We start from the raw sequence: 15,464 nt of genomic DNA, 5'->3' as shown, positions 1-15,464 counted from the left end.
TAAAACAAATCATGAAGATTAATTTTGTGTGTGTTTTTGTTGGCTATATCTTGCCAAGAGAATGGATGCTAAGTGCCTATTTCCAACACAGCTGACCAGGGATGGCCTGGGCAGGTATTGAACCAATGTCCCATTGATTGTGAGTCTGATACTCTACCAAATGAGTTGTCTCCCCTAATAAGAAGCATGATTTTAGAAGAATTAAGAAATGACAGTAAATGTACATAAAGTCTGGTTTATTTTCATATCATTCACATGAAAAACAACCAATATCAACACAAAACATACAGCAATTTTATAAAGATATCAATAATTTTTCAGGAAATTATTTCATTAAAAGATAGGATCATACAAAAACACTGGACAGATTTACATTGTGATAAAAATATCTTTCAAAGTAAAATGTATTGTGCTGAACTAATATTCAAACTGTATTTGCAATATAGTCTTTACATAATTAGCAGTGATGTAATTTGAAATATACAGTACTGTTCTTGATTCAGATCACCTAATGTTACATGCATTGGGATCCTTCACCATACACACCTTATAACATGCACCATGTTATAACGATGAGTCTTATAACAGGAACCATGTTATAATGATGGGTCTTATAACAGGAACCACATTATAATGATGGGTCTTATAACAGGAACCATGTTATAATGATGGGTCTTATAACGGGAACTGTTATAATGAAGGGCCTTATAACAGGAACCATGTTATAATGCTTTATCAGGCAGCTAAAAGTAAAACACATATTGTGAAAAATATCATAGTCTTGCAAGGGAACTTAAATTCACTGAATAAATGCTAAGAAAATACTGAATTAAAACTGCAAATTTTTAGATCTGTTTGTACTGGAAACTGGCTTAAATGAACAAAAGAGATCTTTGACAATGTTATATACACACTTGTAGAGATACAAATCAATTCTGGGCACAGATGAGTTGTTATTTATATAATTTATTATTACAGATCACCACAGAAGACATGATAGAGACACGTAACAAGGGATAACAATTAAACTGTATCTTTTATTTGGTTCAATTACATGTATTTCCAAAAAAATGGTCTGTAAAATGGGAGAGAAACGTAATTCATTTTTTTAAACTAAAAGCAAGGGGAAAAGCAAAAAACTTAAATGTTTTTGGTTTTACATCAACATAAATTGTTTTCTTGTCTCTTCAAATTCAAAACAGTACCAGGGCTTTAATTAATGGATGTACGGTATATTATATACCTGACTTCTTCTCCAGGATGTGGCAGTAACATTGTTTTCATTAATAAGCCGCAATATTTTTGGGTAAGTAAAATGACAGAACCACCAGGTTTGAGATATAATACTTCCAAATTTCATCCATGTAAGTCCCAGGACTTCTAAAAATGAAACTTTAAATAAACCCATGAAGTAGCAAATTTTGCAATAAAACATATCCAAAATCTCAAATAAGGGGGGGAGGGAAGTCTTGAGAAAGCGTGGACTCTAACAGTAACTCCAATGGTGACTGCGAAACTAAGCAAATTCTTTTCATGTAAAAACAATATTCATCTTTAATAGCTAAAACATGAAACTATAGACTATCTTGAAAATGTCTATAATAAATAGTCTACATAGACAATATGGAATAGATGGAATAAGGACATCCATAAAATAAAAAAAAAATGGAAAAAATTATGTGTATATTGAAGTGTGTGAAAATAAGCTTTGGATATTTCAATATTAAACAATGCTTCTACCTTAGTTTACTAAGATTTGTTATATTATCCTCATACTGAAATTTGTAAAATTTACAAAAATTTGTCATATTATCCTCATACTGAAAATTGTCATATTTATCCTCATACTGAAATTTGTAATGACAATTACATAAAACAGTTATCTTCTCTGAATGTTACTATTGCTACTAGTATCTGATGAAAAAGCCCAATGTTGACTAATGAGTTTTGTTACAATTGCATTTCCTAAAATATCAATTCCTTGTAGAGATAATGAAAATTATTGATTCAGAAGTTTGTACACTGTAGGTTACAAATTACATACATGAAATGTTCCTCATAAATGCTTCAAAATGACATAATCCTATAATATTTTTGAAAAATATTAAAAATAAATTACAATAATTGTTCAAATCTTTAGTCCTCTTTGTATAGTTTTTCTATTGGCATAGTAATTAGTCATGGAAATTGCAATGAATCAGTCAGAATCAAATAATTCTTTTATAATTAACCTTTGTAATGGTTTCTTGTATTCTGCACAGAAAAGTCTTTTAAAACATGGAGAAATATATAGCATGTACTTTACTGTTAAAAACATTTCTTCTTATGAAATTTCTATCTAATGTAAAGAGGCAATATCATTAGTTTTGTAATTACACCAAAGAAAAATACAGAAAGGTATTGGATACAAAATATAAAATTTTATATTTTACATTTGCTTAAGAGAATTATGAAGATCAATTCTTGCAATATGTGTTTTGACTTTGTCACTGGTCAAAAACATTGTTCAAAAAAGCTGAGTGTACCAAGTCTAAATGACCATTATAAAATAAATGCATGACCATTTGCAGTGAGTTCATTATAAGTACATATGGTCTAAAATCAAGTACAACACAAGTATCATACACTGTATGAAAATAAAACCACTTTGTTAAAATTTCAGACATTGTTTTTTGTATGAAGACAGTCAGTGGTATTATGCATGATCTCAGGCCATTTGTAGTTGCAATACAAGCTGCGCACACTTGTACATCATACATGGACATTTATGCTGAATAAACTGAACTGGATTCAAATGAAAAGTCAGCATTTAACCTCAAGAGGAAGAGGAAATTGAAAATAACTTTAAAAAGTAAAGTTAAAATATGACTTTGTCCATGTTGTTAATCAAACAGTTTCTTTTCTTGCTGAGTATACTGGTAATTTCATAATGAAAAATGTAATGAAATGACAACTAGTAAATATTTTTTAAAAGTCTTTACAAGGCACTATTTTAGTATGAGGCGCTGGATCCAAATCTAAGCAAATGCAAATCAAGGTCAATCTTGTTTATTCTACTGATTATGCCTAACAAACTGCATAGACCAAGATCTGTCAGTATGTGCAGATTGTGGTTCAACATGACTTATAAGTGTGTATATACGGCACGTATATTTGGTATTTGAATAGATATTAATCAACTTTTTAACGATATACATTTTTATAAAACAATCTATTACATAATAAAAGCAAGAATTCATTGTCATTATTAAATTTGAGATACAGTGTATATATATATGAAAAGAATCAATTATCACAGAAGTTCAGATGTGTAAATGGGCATCAGATCCTAATAAATATCCTCTTTTCTTGTTTCCTTTATGATTTGGATCCACGTCTTTGAGCTGAATTATTTCTCTTTGGCAATGCAATATATCTTGGTCTGGCAGTAATATTAAATTCTGCTTCCAGGGCTTCTGACATGATGTTTAACAGGGTATTCTCTATCAAGGATTCAGCCACATTTCCAAACTCTGGTTTCCTGTAATAACAAGACATTATTGTCAAAAATATTGAATCAATTCAGTTTAATCACAGTGTAATCAATATTGTCCTAATTCTGGTTCCCAATAAAGAGCAAAGAATTATTAATAATTTAAGAATTAATGCAATATGATCACAGCATAAACACTATTTCTTTAAAAACCAAATTCTACTAATTAAGTTCTCATAATATCCCTAAAGAAAATGCATAAATAAATATCTATACAAGCAGTACAAAATATTCATTTAAATACCAGTGAAATTTAGCACAGTATCTCTCCTATGATAAAATGAGTGAAGGTGTGGCAGCCAATAAATTTTTCAAAAAAAGTGGGGATCAGGTGGGGTTTGCTCGGGTTTGGGTATGTCAACAAAGTAGGGTGTCTTATCATCAGGTACATATGGCATAATACCATATTTACCTACGTATGTCATACACATAACTGTTCAGACCATGATCTGATGTCATCTCAGGGTCTATGCTATCCATCTGAAATCATAAGCACAGTGGTACCTCATTATAGTGCTTCCATTATAGTGCTTCAGGGAAACTACAAACATATATCTTGATACAGGCAAGGTTGTCTTATACTGGGGAATGGTTTGTAGTAGTACCTCATTATAACACTGTTCAGGGAAGCCATGAAAGTGTACTGTGATATAGGTGAAGTTGTCTTATCCTGGGGTAAATTATACAGTAGTCTCATTATAACACCGTTTAGGGGGGCAACAAAAGTGTACCATGATATATGCAATGTTGCCTTATAGTGGTGTACATTATAAAGTGGTCCCTCATGAGAGCACTGTTCAGGGTAGCCATTCAAGTGTACCATGATATAGGAACAATAAAAAAGAGCAAGCATAATGAGACCTGTAACCATATACAGCCCTGCAATGCCAAGCAACAAAAGGCAGTTGCTTTTACAAATCTCTCACATAGCCCACCCATGTGGATGTGAGCTTGAGTCTTGGCTCAACTAACAGGGGCCAGCATCTTCCTGTCAGACAGTGGTTCCTCACAGGGTCTTCATTTGTGAAATATACCAGCTGCCATGTACAGCATATCATGTGCTGAAAAATGGCACCAAACCCCACAAAACGATACTATACACACACACACACACATATATATATATATATATTGTTGTTGTTGTTGTTGTTGTTGTTGTGGGGTTTAACGCCATTTTTCAGCACGATAGGCTATACATAGCGGCCAGTATTAATGGTGGAGGAAGAACCCGGAAAACCCCGGAAAGAACCACCGACCCACGAGAAGCTACTGGCAAGCTTTCTCACATGCCCACATTGGCTGAATCTTAGACTCGAACCGCCGCAGACAGAGGTGAGATGGCAGTGATCCGTAACGAAGAGCACTTTAGACCACTCGGCCACTCGGGGCCCCTATATATATATATATATATATATAATGGTTTAACCATCCTTATGTTGCTATTTGTTACATTTACGTGTTACTTACCTTTTAATCAGCATTATATAGCCAGTATTGTACTAACATTATATTACACCCAGTAAAACACACATAACTACATGCATATACACCCACACCTACCCATATTTTATCAGGGACCAAATTATGCCAGGTCACTTTATAATGAGGGCAGATACAGTATAATCATAATCTCATGTCTGTCTCATAAATACTAATATGATGCCTGCAGCAACTATCCTTCCCGCTAATCTGCATGTGTGCATGGCCATGCAGCTGCTCAGACATCCCCATGCATTGCAATTGATGAAGATCTAAAGATTTCGCTCAAGTTACCATAAAATGCTTGCACAATGCAGCATGCATATCTACCGTTTGCTTAGAGGGAATGTTGATGGCAACACGTGTGACTGAGGAAATAGTTCTAAATCATTGGCCAGTAATTACGGGTGCCTCCTTGTGATGCTTGTGTCATAATAATTTACTTTCCTAAGACAGATATGATTTAGGTATGGTGTTAAAACTACACGTACTAGTATTGTATAAAATTCAAATTATATTAATACCAGTATTCTATCTATCTTTCTATCCCTCATTCTTGCTTTTCCTCTTTTTATATAACCATTGCATGATAAGAAAGGATCACAACATTTATCTCTTCCTTACAGCGCTGTCTATTAAACTGTACTATCAGTACATTTTGAGGATCATGGTGTTAATACAGTGTCTTGCAAGTGCTAATATTCAACTTGGATTCTCGTTAGTTTGGATAATGTCATCATTCCATATACGAGGTAAACACATGAACAGCTGCCTTTTGCTCAATACAATCGGCAGAAGAGAAGAGAAGTCATGCTAAATAAGAAGCCATAGAGTCAATATTTGATGTGCTCAGAATCCATTAAAGTGCAAAGATGCTAACTAAACTGAAAATGTAATGGAATCACTCCTGTGGTTGTGCCTGCCTCATGTACAGACCAGCTTCAACCACCAGAATCAACAATAAATAGAGACTAAAACTGAGAATTAAAATCACAGTTCCACTATTGGCATGCTAAACAGGTCATGAAGACCTTGAGGGAAATGGAAGACTTCACTGGTGAAGATCAATGTACTGTATCAGTGGACTTCAAAACCACAGTAATCAATCTGATTCTGGCTGAATGTATAACTGTGTAATGTATAACTGTGCAATGTATAACTGTGTATTGTATAACTGTGCAATGTATAACTGTGTATTGTATAACTGTGCAATGTATAACTGTGTAATGTATAAATGCATAATGTATAACTGTGCAATGTATAACTGTGCAATGTATAACTGTGTAATGTATAAATGCATAATGTATAACTGTGTAATGTATAACTGTGCAATGTATAACTGTGTAATGTACAACTGTGTAATGTATAACTGTGTATTGTATAACTGCATAATGTAGAATTGTGTAATGTAGAACTGTGTAATGTATAACTGTGCATTGTATAACTGTGTAATGTATAACTGTGTATTGTATAACTGTGTAATGTATATGTATTGTATAACTGTGTAATGTATAACCATATTGTATAACTGTGTAATGTAGAACTACTGTAATGTAGAACTGTGTAATGTATAACTGTGTATTGTATAACTGTGTAATGTATAACTGTGTATTGTATAACTGTGTAATGTATAACTGTATTGTATAACTGTGTAATGTATAACTGTATTGTATAACTGTGTAATGTATAACCATATTGTATAACTGTAATGTATAACTGTGTAATGTAGAACTACTGTAATGTATAACTGTAATGTATAACTGTGTATTGTATAATTGTGTAATGTATAACTGTGTATTGTATAACTGTAATGTATAACTGTAATGTATAACTGTGTATTGTATAACTGTGTAATGTATAACTGTGTATTGTATACCTGTGTAATGTATAACCGTATTGTATAACTGTGTAATGTAGAACTACTGTAATGTATAACTGTGCATTGTATAACTGTGTAATGTATAACTGTGTATTGTATAACTGTGTAATGTATAACTGTATTGTATAACTGTGTAATGTATAACTGTATTGTATAACTGTGTAATGTATAACTGTATTGTATAACTGTGTAATGTATAACCGTATTGTATAACTGTGTAATGTAGAACTACTGTAATGTATAACTGTGTATTGTATAACTGTGTATTGTATAACTGTGTAATGTAGAACTACTGTAATGTAGAACTGTATAAGGTACAACTGTAATGTATAACTGTGTATTGTATAACTGTGTAATGTATAACTGTGTATTGTATAACTGTAATGTAGAACTACTGTAATGTAGAACTGTGTAAGGTACAACTGTAATGTATAACTGTGTAATGTATAAATGTGTAATGTAGAACTGTATATTGTATAACTGTGTAATGTATAACTGTGTAATGTAGAACTGTGGCTCATGCAATATTGTGTGAAAGATTATCTGTGACTTTGAGAAAAAGGGTAGACTTGTTTAATTCCAAAATTTCAAAATAATTTGCCTAACAAATATTTATGTGTACCAGCAGACTTGTTTAACACAATACTGATTCATTATTTTTGTACATGTAGTATTAATATAAATATTGATACCCAATCTAGAGTATCATACTAAAAGATAATTTGTAAAGAAAAATAAACACTCCTGAATTTTGCACAAGACCATCTTAAAATGCATCACAGATGAGAAACACTCATACTTTGCAAGACACTGTCTTAAAATACATCACATATTGGAAAAATAAAAGCGATAAAGGTACATTTGGGATTAAAAAGGCATGTCATTATGTATTGTTATTATGGTTTGTGTTCTGTGGTATGTATCTATATATCACCTCAACTTGGGGGGTGGGTGGGTGTCAACAAGTACTCCCAACTGGGATATAAAAAGGTTTGATGGAATAGAATAGTATTCACTTCTTACACTATGAGAAATGGTGCAACAAATATACTTTAATCATGCAAACTGCTATAAATCAGATCTGTAACAAACTTCAAGATGTATATTTCGAACAAAAACAGGTTCTCTTCTTAAATTTATTTACATTTATGATACAAAATATTGGTATAAAGTTGGCAAATTAACTTAATTTTCTTCATCTCCAACTTTTCAAAGAAATTAATGGAATATTTTGAGATGATGTCATTACCAGCACACCATTCAATTTATTTCATCCATACCCATTTTTCTAGAGTTGTACAAAGGGTAATAACAATGAAAATCTTTAAGAAGATTTTACAGGTTATGTCCCTTTATATGCGGCATATACACAAGCATTCCATCACATTTTTATCACACTCGCAAGAAATATAAATGTAAAAATTAAGGAAAACCTCTGTAATAGACAGAGTTGGAATAACATGTTGAGATATTTCCAGACTTGTTTCAACTTTCTGTTTCTTCTAAAATGAAACTAATGTATTTAAGTGATTAATATACTTGAAAAGTTTGTACATTCACAATGATAACAAGAGTCTCTTGAGGGGGCTGACACTCAACTGTTTCAAAGAATTTTCAGGAATGCAAGATAAGATGAGTGAAAACATGATTATCAAGATGGTTACTGTGGTGGCCATATTAGATGCAACATCAGCACCATTTCATTTAAGACCAACTAGATCTGGTAAAATGTCGTTTGCTGAAAACCCCAAAGCAAAAATAGCAATATTTTCAAGATGGCCACCATGACAGCCATATTGGATCTCAGATGTGCACCATTTCTGTCTACGACAAGCTAACATCATTATAAGACCCATTTTGAAATGAACATTTATTAAGGATTAATAGTAATAACAAAATGTGATGGACACTGTGGCTGTCAAGTGGCACCATTTTCATTTGGGGACAACTAGACTTTGGAACGAACATGTGTGGAAAGTTTCAAGGCAATCCTCCAAGTAGTTTAGAAGAAGTAGAATTTAATAAATTATAAGATGAAAGAAAGACAACAGGCCATCTGATAGGCTTCTCTGGTCTATGACCATTAGAGTTAAAAATACTGAATGTTGATATGTTGAATCACACACACTGATATCATTTAATAATATTTAAATTAAAGTACAGTGGTTCCCTCTCTCAAGAGATGTCATCTGACATGCATACCATCATAGTAGTATGTCTGTACAATTTGCTCCCTTTTATAAAAGGCAACCTCTTTCTGGAAGACACCTTTCCACTTCAGAAGGGGTGGCCTGAGAAGTGGAGTGGACCACAAATTACATGTACAAATTAATCTTGTTTCTGATATCCTGCAAAAAAACCCATGAGATGTAGAATTTACATTCATGTACCTATAGCCACTATGATAAATGAATCCATTTGATAGTACCCAGAAAATTTCCATGCTCAAAGCCTTATGCACAGACTATTTCCATGTTCAAATTCTTTACAATCTTATGCAAAAATATTTCCATGCTCAAAGCATTTACAATCTTATGCAAAGAAAATTTCCATGCTCAATTTTTTCCTCACTCTTATGCACAAACAATTTCCATGCTCAAAGCCTTTGCAATTTTATGCACAGAAAATTTCTACACTCAAATGTTTTGCAATCTTATGCACAGAAAATGTCAATGTTCAAAGTCTTTGCAATTTTATGCAGAGAAAAGAGTAAAAATTGAATCAGCTTAGAGTCTTAAAGGTCACAGAGATTTATATTCTTGTAAAAATGTATAAGAAGAGAACATCCAAGTTTCTTTTCATGCTGAAACTGAACCCAAAAAAAGTGCATGCTTGAAAGTGTGATATACTGGTATATCTGAAGCACAACTACAGGCAAAGTCAGAAACACAGAATGGATTCAAATACCTGATGACAAAATTTACTTCATTCACAAAGAACATTTAAAACTGTATGTATTGTTAAACAGTCATTTAAAGGACATATCTGTCTTTATAATTTATTACTTTCATAGAAGTATAAGTTATACTGTCATTTAAACTCGGGTATAACTAGGTTTGTGTGCAGTCCAAAATTGTCCAAGTCTCTAAAAATTAAAAAGTCTGGAACTTTTTGAATAGCTGCTTAAATGTAACTAAAATCTAATCAAGTCTATGCATACAAACATGCACAGTGTATGCATACAAACATGCACAGTGTATGCATACCAACATGCACAGTGTATGTAAACAAACATGCACAGTGTATGAATACAAACATGCACAGTGTATGCATACAAACATGCAGTGTATGAATAGAAACATGCACAGAGTATGAATACAAACATGCACAGTGTATGAATACAAACATGCACAGTGTATGAATACAAACATGCACAGTGTATGAATACAAACATGCACAGAGTATGAATACAAACATGCACAGTGTATGAATACAAACATGCACAGAGTATGAATACAAACATGCACAGAGTATGAATACAAACATGCACAGTGTATGAATACAAACATGCACAGTGTATGAATACAAACATTCACAGTGTATGAATACAAACATGCACAGAGTATGAATACAAACATGCACAGTGTATGAATACAAACATTCACAGAGTATGAATACAAACATGCACAGTGTATGAATACAAACATGCACAGTGTATGAATACAAACATTCACAGTGTATGAATACAAACATGCACAGAGTATGAATACAAACATGCACAGTGTATGAATACAAACATGCACAGTGTATGAATACAAACATGCACAGAGTATGAATACAAACATGCACAGTGTATGAATACAAACATGCACAGTGTATGAATACAAACATGCACAGTGTATGAATACAAACATATGCACAGTGTATGCATACAAACATGCACAGTGTATGAATACAAACATGCACAGTGTATGCATACAAACATGCACAGTGTATGAATACAAACATGCACAGTGTATGAATACAAACATGCACAGTGTATGCATACAAACATGCACATTGAATTTCAACTATCTACTTCATGCAGTTTTTGATGAACTGTACTGACAAATGTCCTGTAAAAAAACCACAACAATAAAACTCCATCCAAAACGTTTTTCTATACTAAAAAAAATATACTGCTGTAGTGGTCTAAAAATCTTATCAGGTCATCCTTGTAATGTATGCCTATACCATTTCATTACCTGCCTCAAGTGGTTCTTGATAATTGTGCTAACATAGATTTCATATAAAAAAATGCCCAGTTCAAAAAGTTAATAAATGTGTAAAAGTTGAAAAAAATGCTGTAATGGCTTGAAAATAAGGGCAACTAATCATGGCCATAAAAATGGGTACAGATTTATGTCTCCAATTCAAATAGATCTAATCTTTTATTGATAAAATGGATTCAAGATAGACAGGTATACAGGTACAATTACATATAATAGCAAAGAAATATACGCACTTGTGTTATTACAGTGGGGGTATCTTATCTCGTGTAAACAGGGATTCAAACATCCCTCTCTTTCTCCATAAATCAATAAAAATAGGTCAAAACACAAATCAATAAAAACTGGTTGAACCACAAATCAATGAAAATAGGTTGAACGACATATCAATGAAAGTAGGATAAACCACAAATCAATGAAAATAGTAGGTTGAACCACAAATCAATGAAAATAGGTTGAACCACAAATCAATGAAAGTATGATAAACCACAAATCAATGAAAATAAGTTGAACCACAAATCAATGAAAATAAGTTGAACCATAAATCAATGAAAATAAGTTGAACCACAAATCAATGAAAGTAGGATAAACCACAAATCAATGAAAATAAGTTGAACCACAAATCAATGAAAGTAGGATAAACCACAAATCAATGAAAATAGTAGGTTGAACCACAAATCAATGAAAATAGGTTGAACCACAAATCAATGAAAGTAGGATAAACCACAAATCAATGAAAATAAGTTGAACCACAAATCAATGAAAATAAGTTGAACCACAAATCAATGAAAGTAGGATAAACCACAAATCAATGAAAATAAGTTGAACCACAAATCAATAAAAATATACTGAACCTGAAGAAAAAAGAAGCACCTCTTAAGCAAAATCTATTATGTTTTGTTGTTCTTTGTTTCCAAAAAACATTTCCTGTTCTTTTATTTTCAGCAGATATTAGAAAAGCAGGTTATACTTACCCATTTATTTGACATTTCTTGGGTTACTTCATAGCTATATTTTAAATTCACCAAAAAGAATAGTGAAACTGCAGCTACTTATTTTTGCTGAAGCATGCTGATTGGAAGATAATAAGGATGGGTTTTATAAATTACCAATCACAGAAGTGCAGATGGCTTGCTCCACCTACTTCTTAGCATAGATTGTGATAAGAAATCCAGACTTTTCAATCATCTGTCCACAGGTCCAAAAGTGTATTGACAACTCTGAAGAAATTTCTGTACATGTATTGAACATAAGTTTCGACCTGTATTCTGGATTAGCTATACAGATCACTGGCTTGACTATTTGTTATTTGTTGGTTTTAACAGCACTATTAACACATCATTGACTGTATAATTCTCAGGAAGTGGGAGCTAAGTGCCTTTCATAAGGACACAATGAGGCAGTCAACCTGGCTGGTTTGGTCAGGTATTGAACCCACAACCCTTGGACTATAAGTGTGACACTTTTCCAACTTAGCAACTGTGGCTCCTCATAATTATTTGTTAAATTACAAAAAGTGTGCTAAATTATGTAAGTTAGATTATTTATTATTTATCTTTAATTTTACTATCATTGTCTCTATTAAGATCTATGTATTTTCCTATATTGTCAGAAATGTTTACAGCAAGTATCTGAACTATTAACTACAAAATCAGTCACAATCAGACAATGATAACATTGGACGGTGATCCATCAGTATCTGTGTGCATTGCTTTTTCTCAAGTGTAATTCAATTGAAAAAAATTGATCAAAATAGGGCCCATGTCCATTAAATACAGCACTCCCCTATAATAATGCATTTCATTATAACACTGTCCCAGTTATATGGAGAGTATGGTAATGAATTCCATTTAACTAGGTGATAGTAAAATTAAATATATCCAGTACTTCATTGTAAGGCAGTCTCATTATAAGTCAGAATTCTGTATAGCTCCCATGGACAATATTATAATGACGGGATACTGTATCATGTACTTCATTGTAAGGAAGTCTCATTATAAGGCAGTATACAACATGACTACCATGGACAGCATTATATCGAGGGTGTACTGTATCATATAGTTCAATGTAAGGTAGTCTCAATATAAGGCAGTATACTACATGACTACCATGGACAGCATTATAGTGAGGGTGTACTGTATCATATACTTCAATGTAAGGCATTCTCATTATAAAGCAGTATACTACATGACTCCCATGGACAGCATTATAATGAGGGTGTACTATATCATGTACTTTAATGTAAGGCATTCTCATTATAAAGCAGTATACTACATGACTCCCATGGATAGCATTATAATGAGTACTGTAGTTCGCTTCATGTTTATTAATGTTCTAAGCTGCTTTACTGTAAAATTATTATATCAAAGTTTTAATAAGTTTGTATAAATTCAACAAAAAAATGTTTGCTTCTTAAAAATGGACAAAACATAAACTACCTTGCACCATGGCCATAACAATGAAATTTTTTGTCTAACATTTAGACAGTTATTTTGAAATTTAATAATCAATTTAAACAATACACATCATTTGATATAAATTTTATGTGGGCAAGTAATCAATGTGTTGGAATCTCTCATTAACAAAAATGATACTTCAATAAAAACAAAGCAAAACTATAGTGAAACAGCACCTAAAAAGGTGAAAAACTGCGAAGGTAAAGATTTTCAAGGAACATGCCAGAAAGAATTTGACCAAACAATGGTATATCATGCAAGGATATAACAAAAATCATGCTTTGAAATGAAAATTAAAAAAATGTGAAAAGTTTTGCAAGCAAATGTTCTGTCTCTAAGTAAAATTAAATGAACTTGCAAAATACATACAAATCAAAGGGAGTTGTACTAAAGAAAACTGTACGAATCCTACAAAAGAGAAAAACAAATAAGAAATGAATATGTGTTGTATATTCCAGTCTAAAGACACAATGAAACCTGCCTGTGATGAACACTCAAGGGATTACCTAAAAATGTGTCCTCTCTGGATAAGTGTCCTTGATACACAGGTTTCTAAATTATGACAAAGTTAAGGATGATTGCCTCTGAAATGTTGGAGCATTTACCTTTACTTTCAAAGAAATTATTTTTTTTGCAAAGCTAAGCATCCTAGTAATCGAAGATCACTTTATAGGCTGGTGTGGGGTGCATCATAAGTTAACAAAAAATGAATACCTTTCTACAGGGAAATATCATCATGTAAAAAAAACTTGGGTAGAACTATATAAAAAAATAGATGTCAGAGTATTTAAAAATTCATCAAAATTTCCTATGTTGAAGATCACAGACTCCTCTTACCAAAAACACAAAAAAGTGTATTGAGATCGCATAAGTTTTCTGCAAAAGAGTGACAATAATGCTGACTTAAGCAGGTTGTAATGTGATAAAGATTTCACAATATTTTATCTACTTTTTGCTGACCTTATCATATTTTTCTTCTTCACAGGACTGTTATCATGATTATTAAAATAGTAACACAAAAATTCATTGCAATTATTCAATATGAGACAGAAGTTGCAACCACGCCTTACTAGGTTCAGTCTCTCCCACAGATGATAATGCTAAAATATGCACATGTAACAATTGACATCATATCAATGACACGATGACAAAATGATTATGCCAGTTCAAGCTGCACTGCAAGCACTGGTTCTCACAAAGGTAGACATCATTAAGAAAAGGGACTCATAAATTTTGTCATTCATGATAAGTGTTGTCATAGGGTTGGTGTTGTCAAGGGGGTGTTGTTGTCAAGGGGGGCATTGTTGTCAAAGGGGTGTTGTTCTCAAGGGGTGTCATTGTCAAAGGGGTGCTTTTGTCAAAGGGGGTTATTGTCAAAGAGGTGGTGTCATCAAAGTAATGGTTTATTGCCTAAGACATTACTGTCGTGGAAGTTCACAGCACAGAACATCTTCAAAATGTATGTCACCTGGAAATGTGTCCATATGACACAGGATTTCAAACCAATAGGATGCAACCTAAGGTCAAACTTCAAGTTGAACAGGAGTCATACTACTAAGTACATAAAACTTGCCAAAAATGGTAAGAACTGAACTTGACATGTCTTTTCAACATAAAGCTTAATTTATAAAAATCAAACTTTATCTTGGTCATTTCAATGTAAAGCTAAATAAAATAAATGTATTTTATTTTGACCTTTGTCTTTTCAATGTAAATCCTAATAAATAATCATACTTAACCTCAGTATTTTCAGTGTAAAGCTTAATAAAAAATTCAAACTTGGCCTTTGTCTATTCAATGCAAGTCTTAATAAAAAATTCAAACTTGGCCTTTGTCTATTCAATGCAAGTCTTAATAAAAAATTCAAACCTGGCCTTTGTCTATTCAATGCAAGTCTTAATAAAAAATTC

At 32.4% G+C, this 15,464-nt stretch overlaps 1 protein-coding gene across 1 annotated transcript in view; it reads right to left on the bottom strand.

Moving 5' to 3' along the window:
- Positions 1-219: 219 nt before the first annotated feature.
- The window catches only part of LOC149790148 (cilia- and flagella-associated protein 65-like), a 104,786-nt gene continuing 89,541 nt past the window's right edge, over positions 220-15,464 (bottom strand). Inside the window, exon 42 of the mRNA XM_089972135.1 lies at positions 220-3,520. Coding sequence (XP_089828261.1) covers positions 3,358-3,520 — 163 coding nt within the window. The 3' untranslated portion in view covers positions 220-3,357. The remainder of the gene's footprint in view (positions 3,521-15,464) is intronic.

This window comes from Sinohyriopsis cumingii, chromosome 10, assembly GCF_028554795.1.
Source record: "Sinohyriopsis cumingii isolate HCF-2022 chromosome 10, ASM2855479v2, whole genome shotgun sequence".
In the NCBI taxonomy this organism is placed as follows: Eukaryota; Metazoa; Mollusca; class Bivalvia; order Unionida; family Unionidae; genus Sinohyriopsis; species Sinohyriopsis cumingii.
The sequence above is the reverse complement of the archived record's forward strand: the minus strand, read 5'-3'. Positions and strand labels throughout refer to the sequence as shown.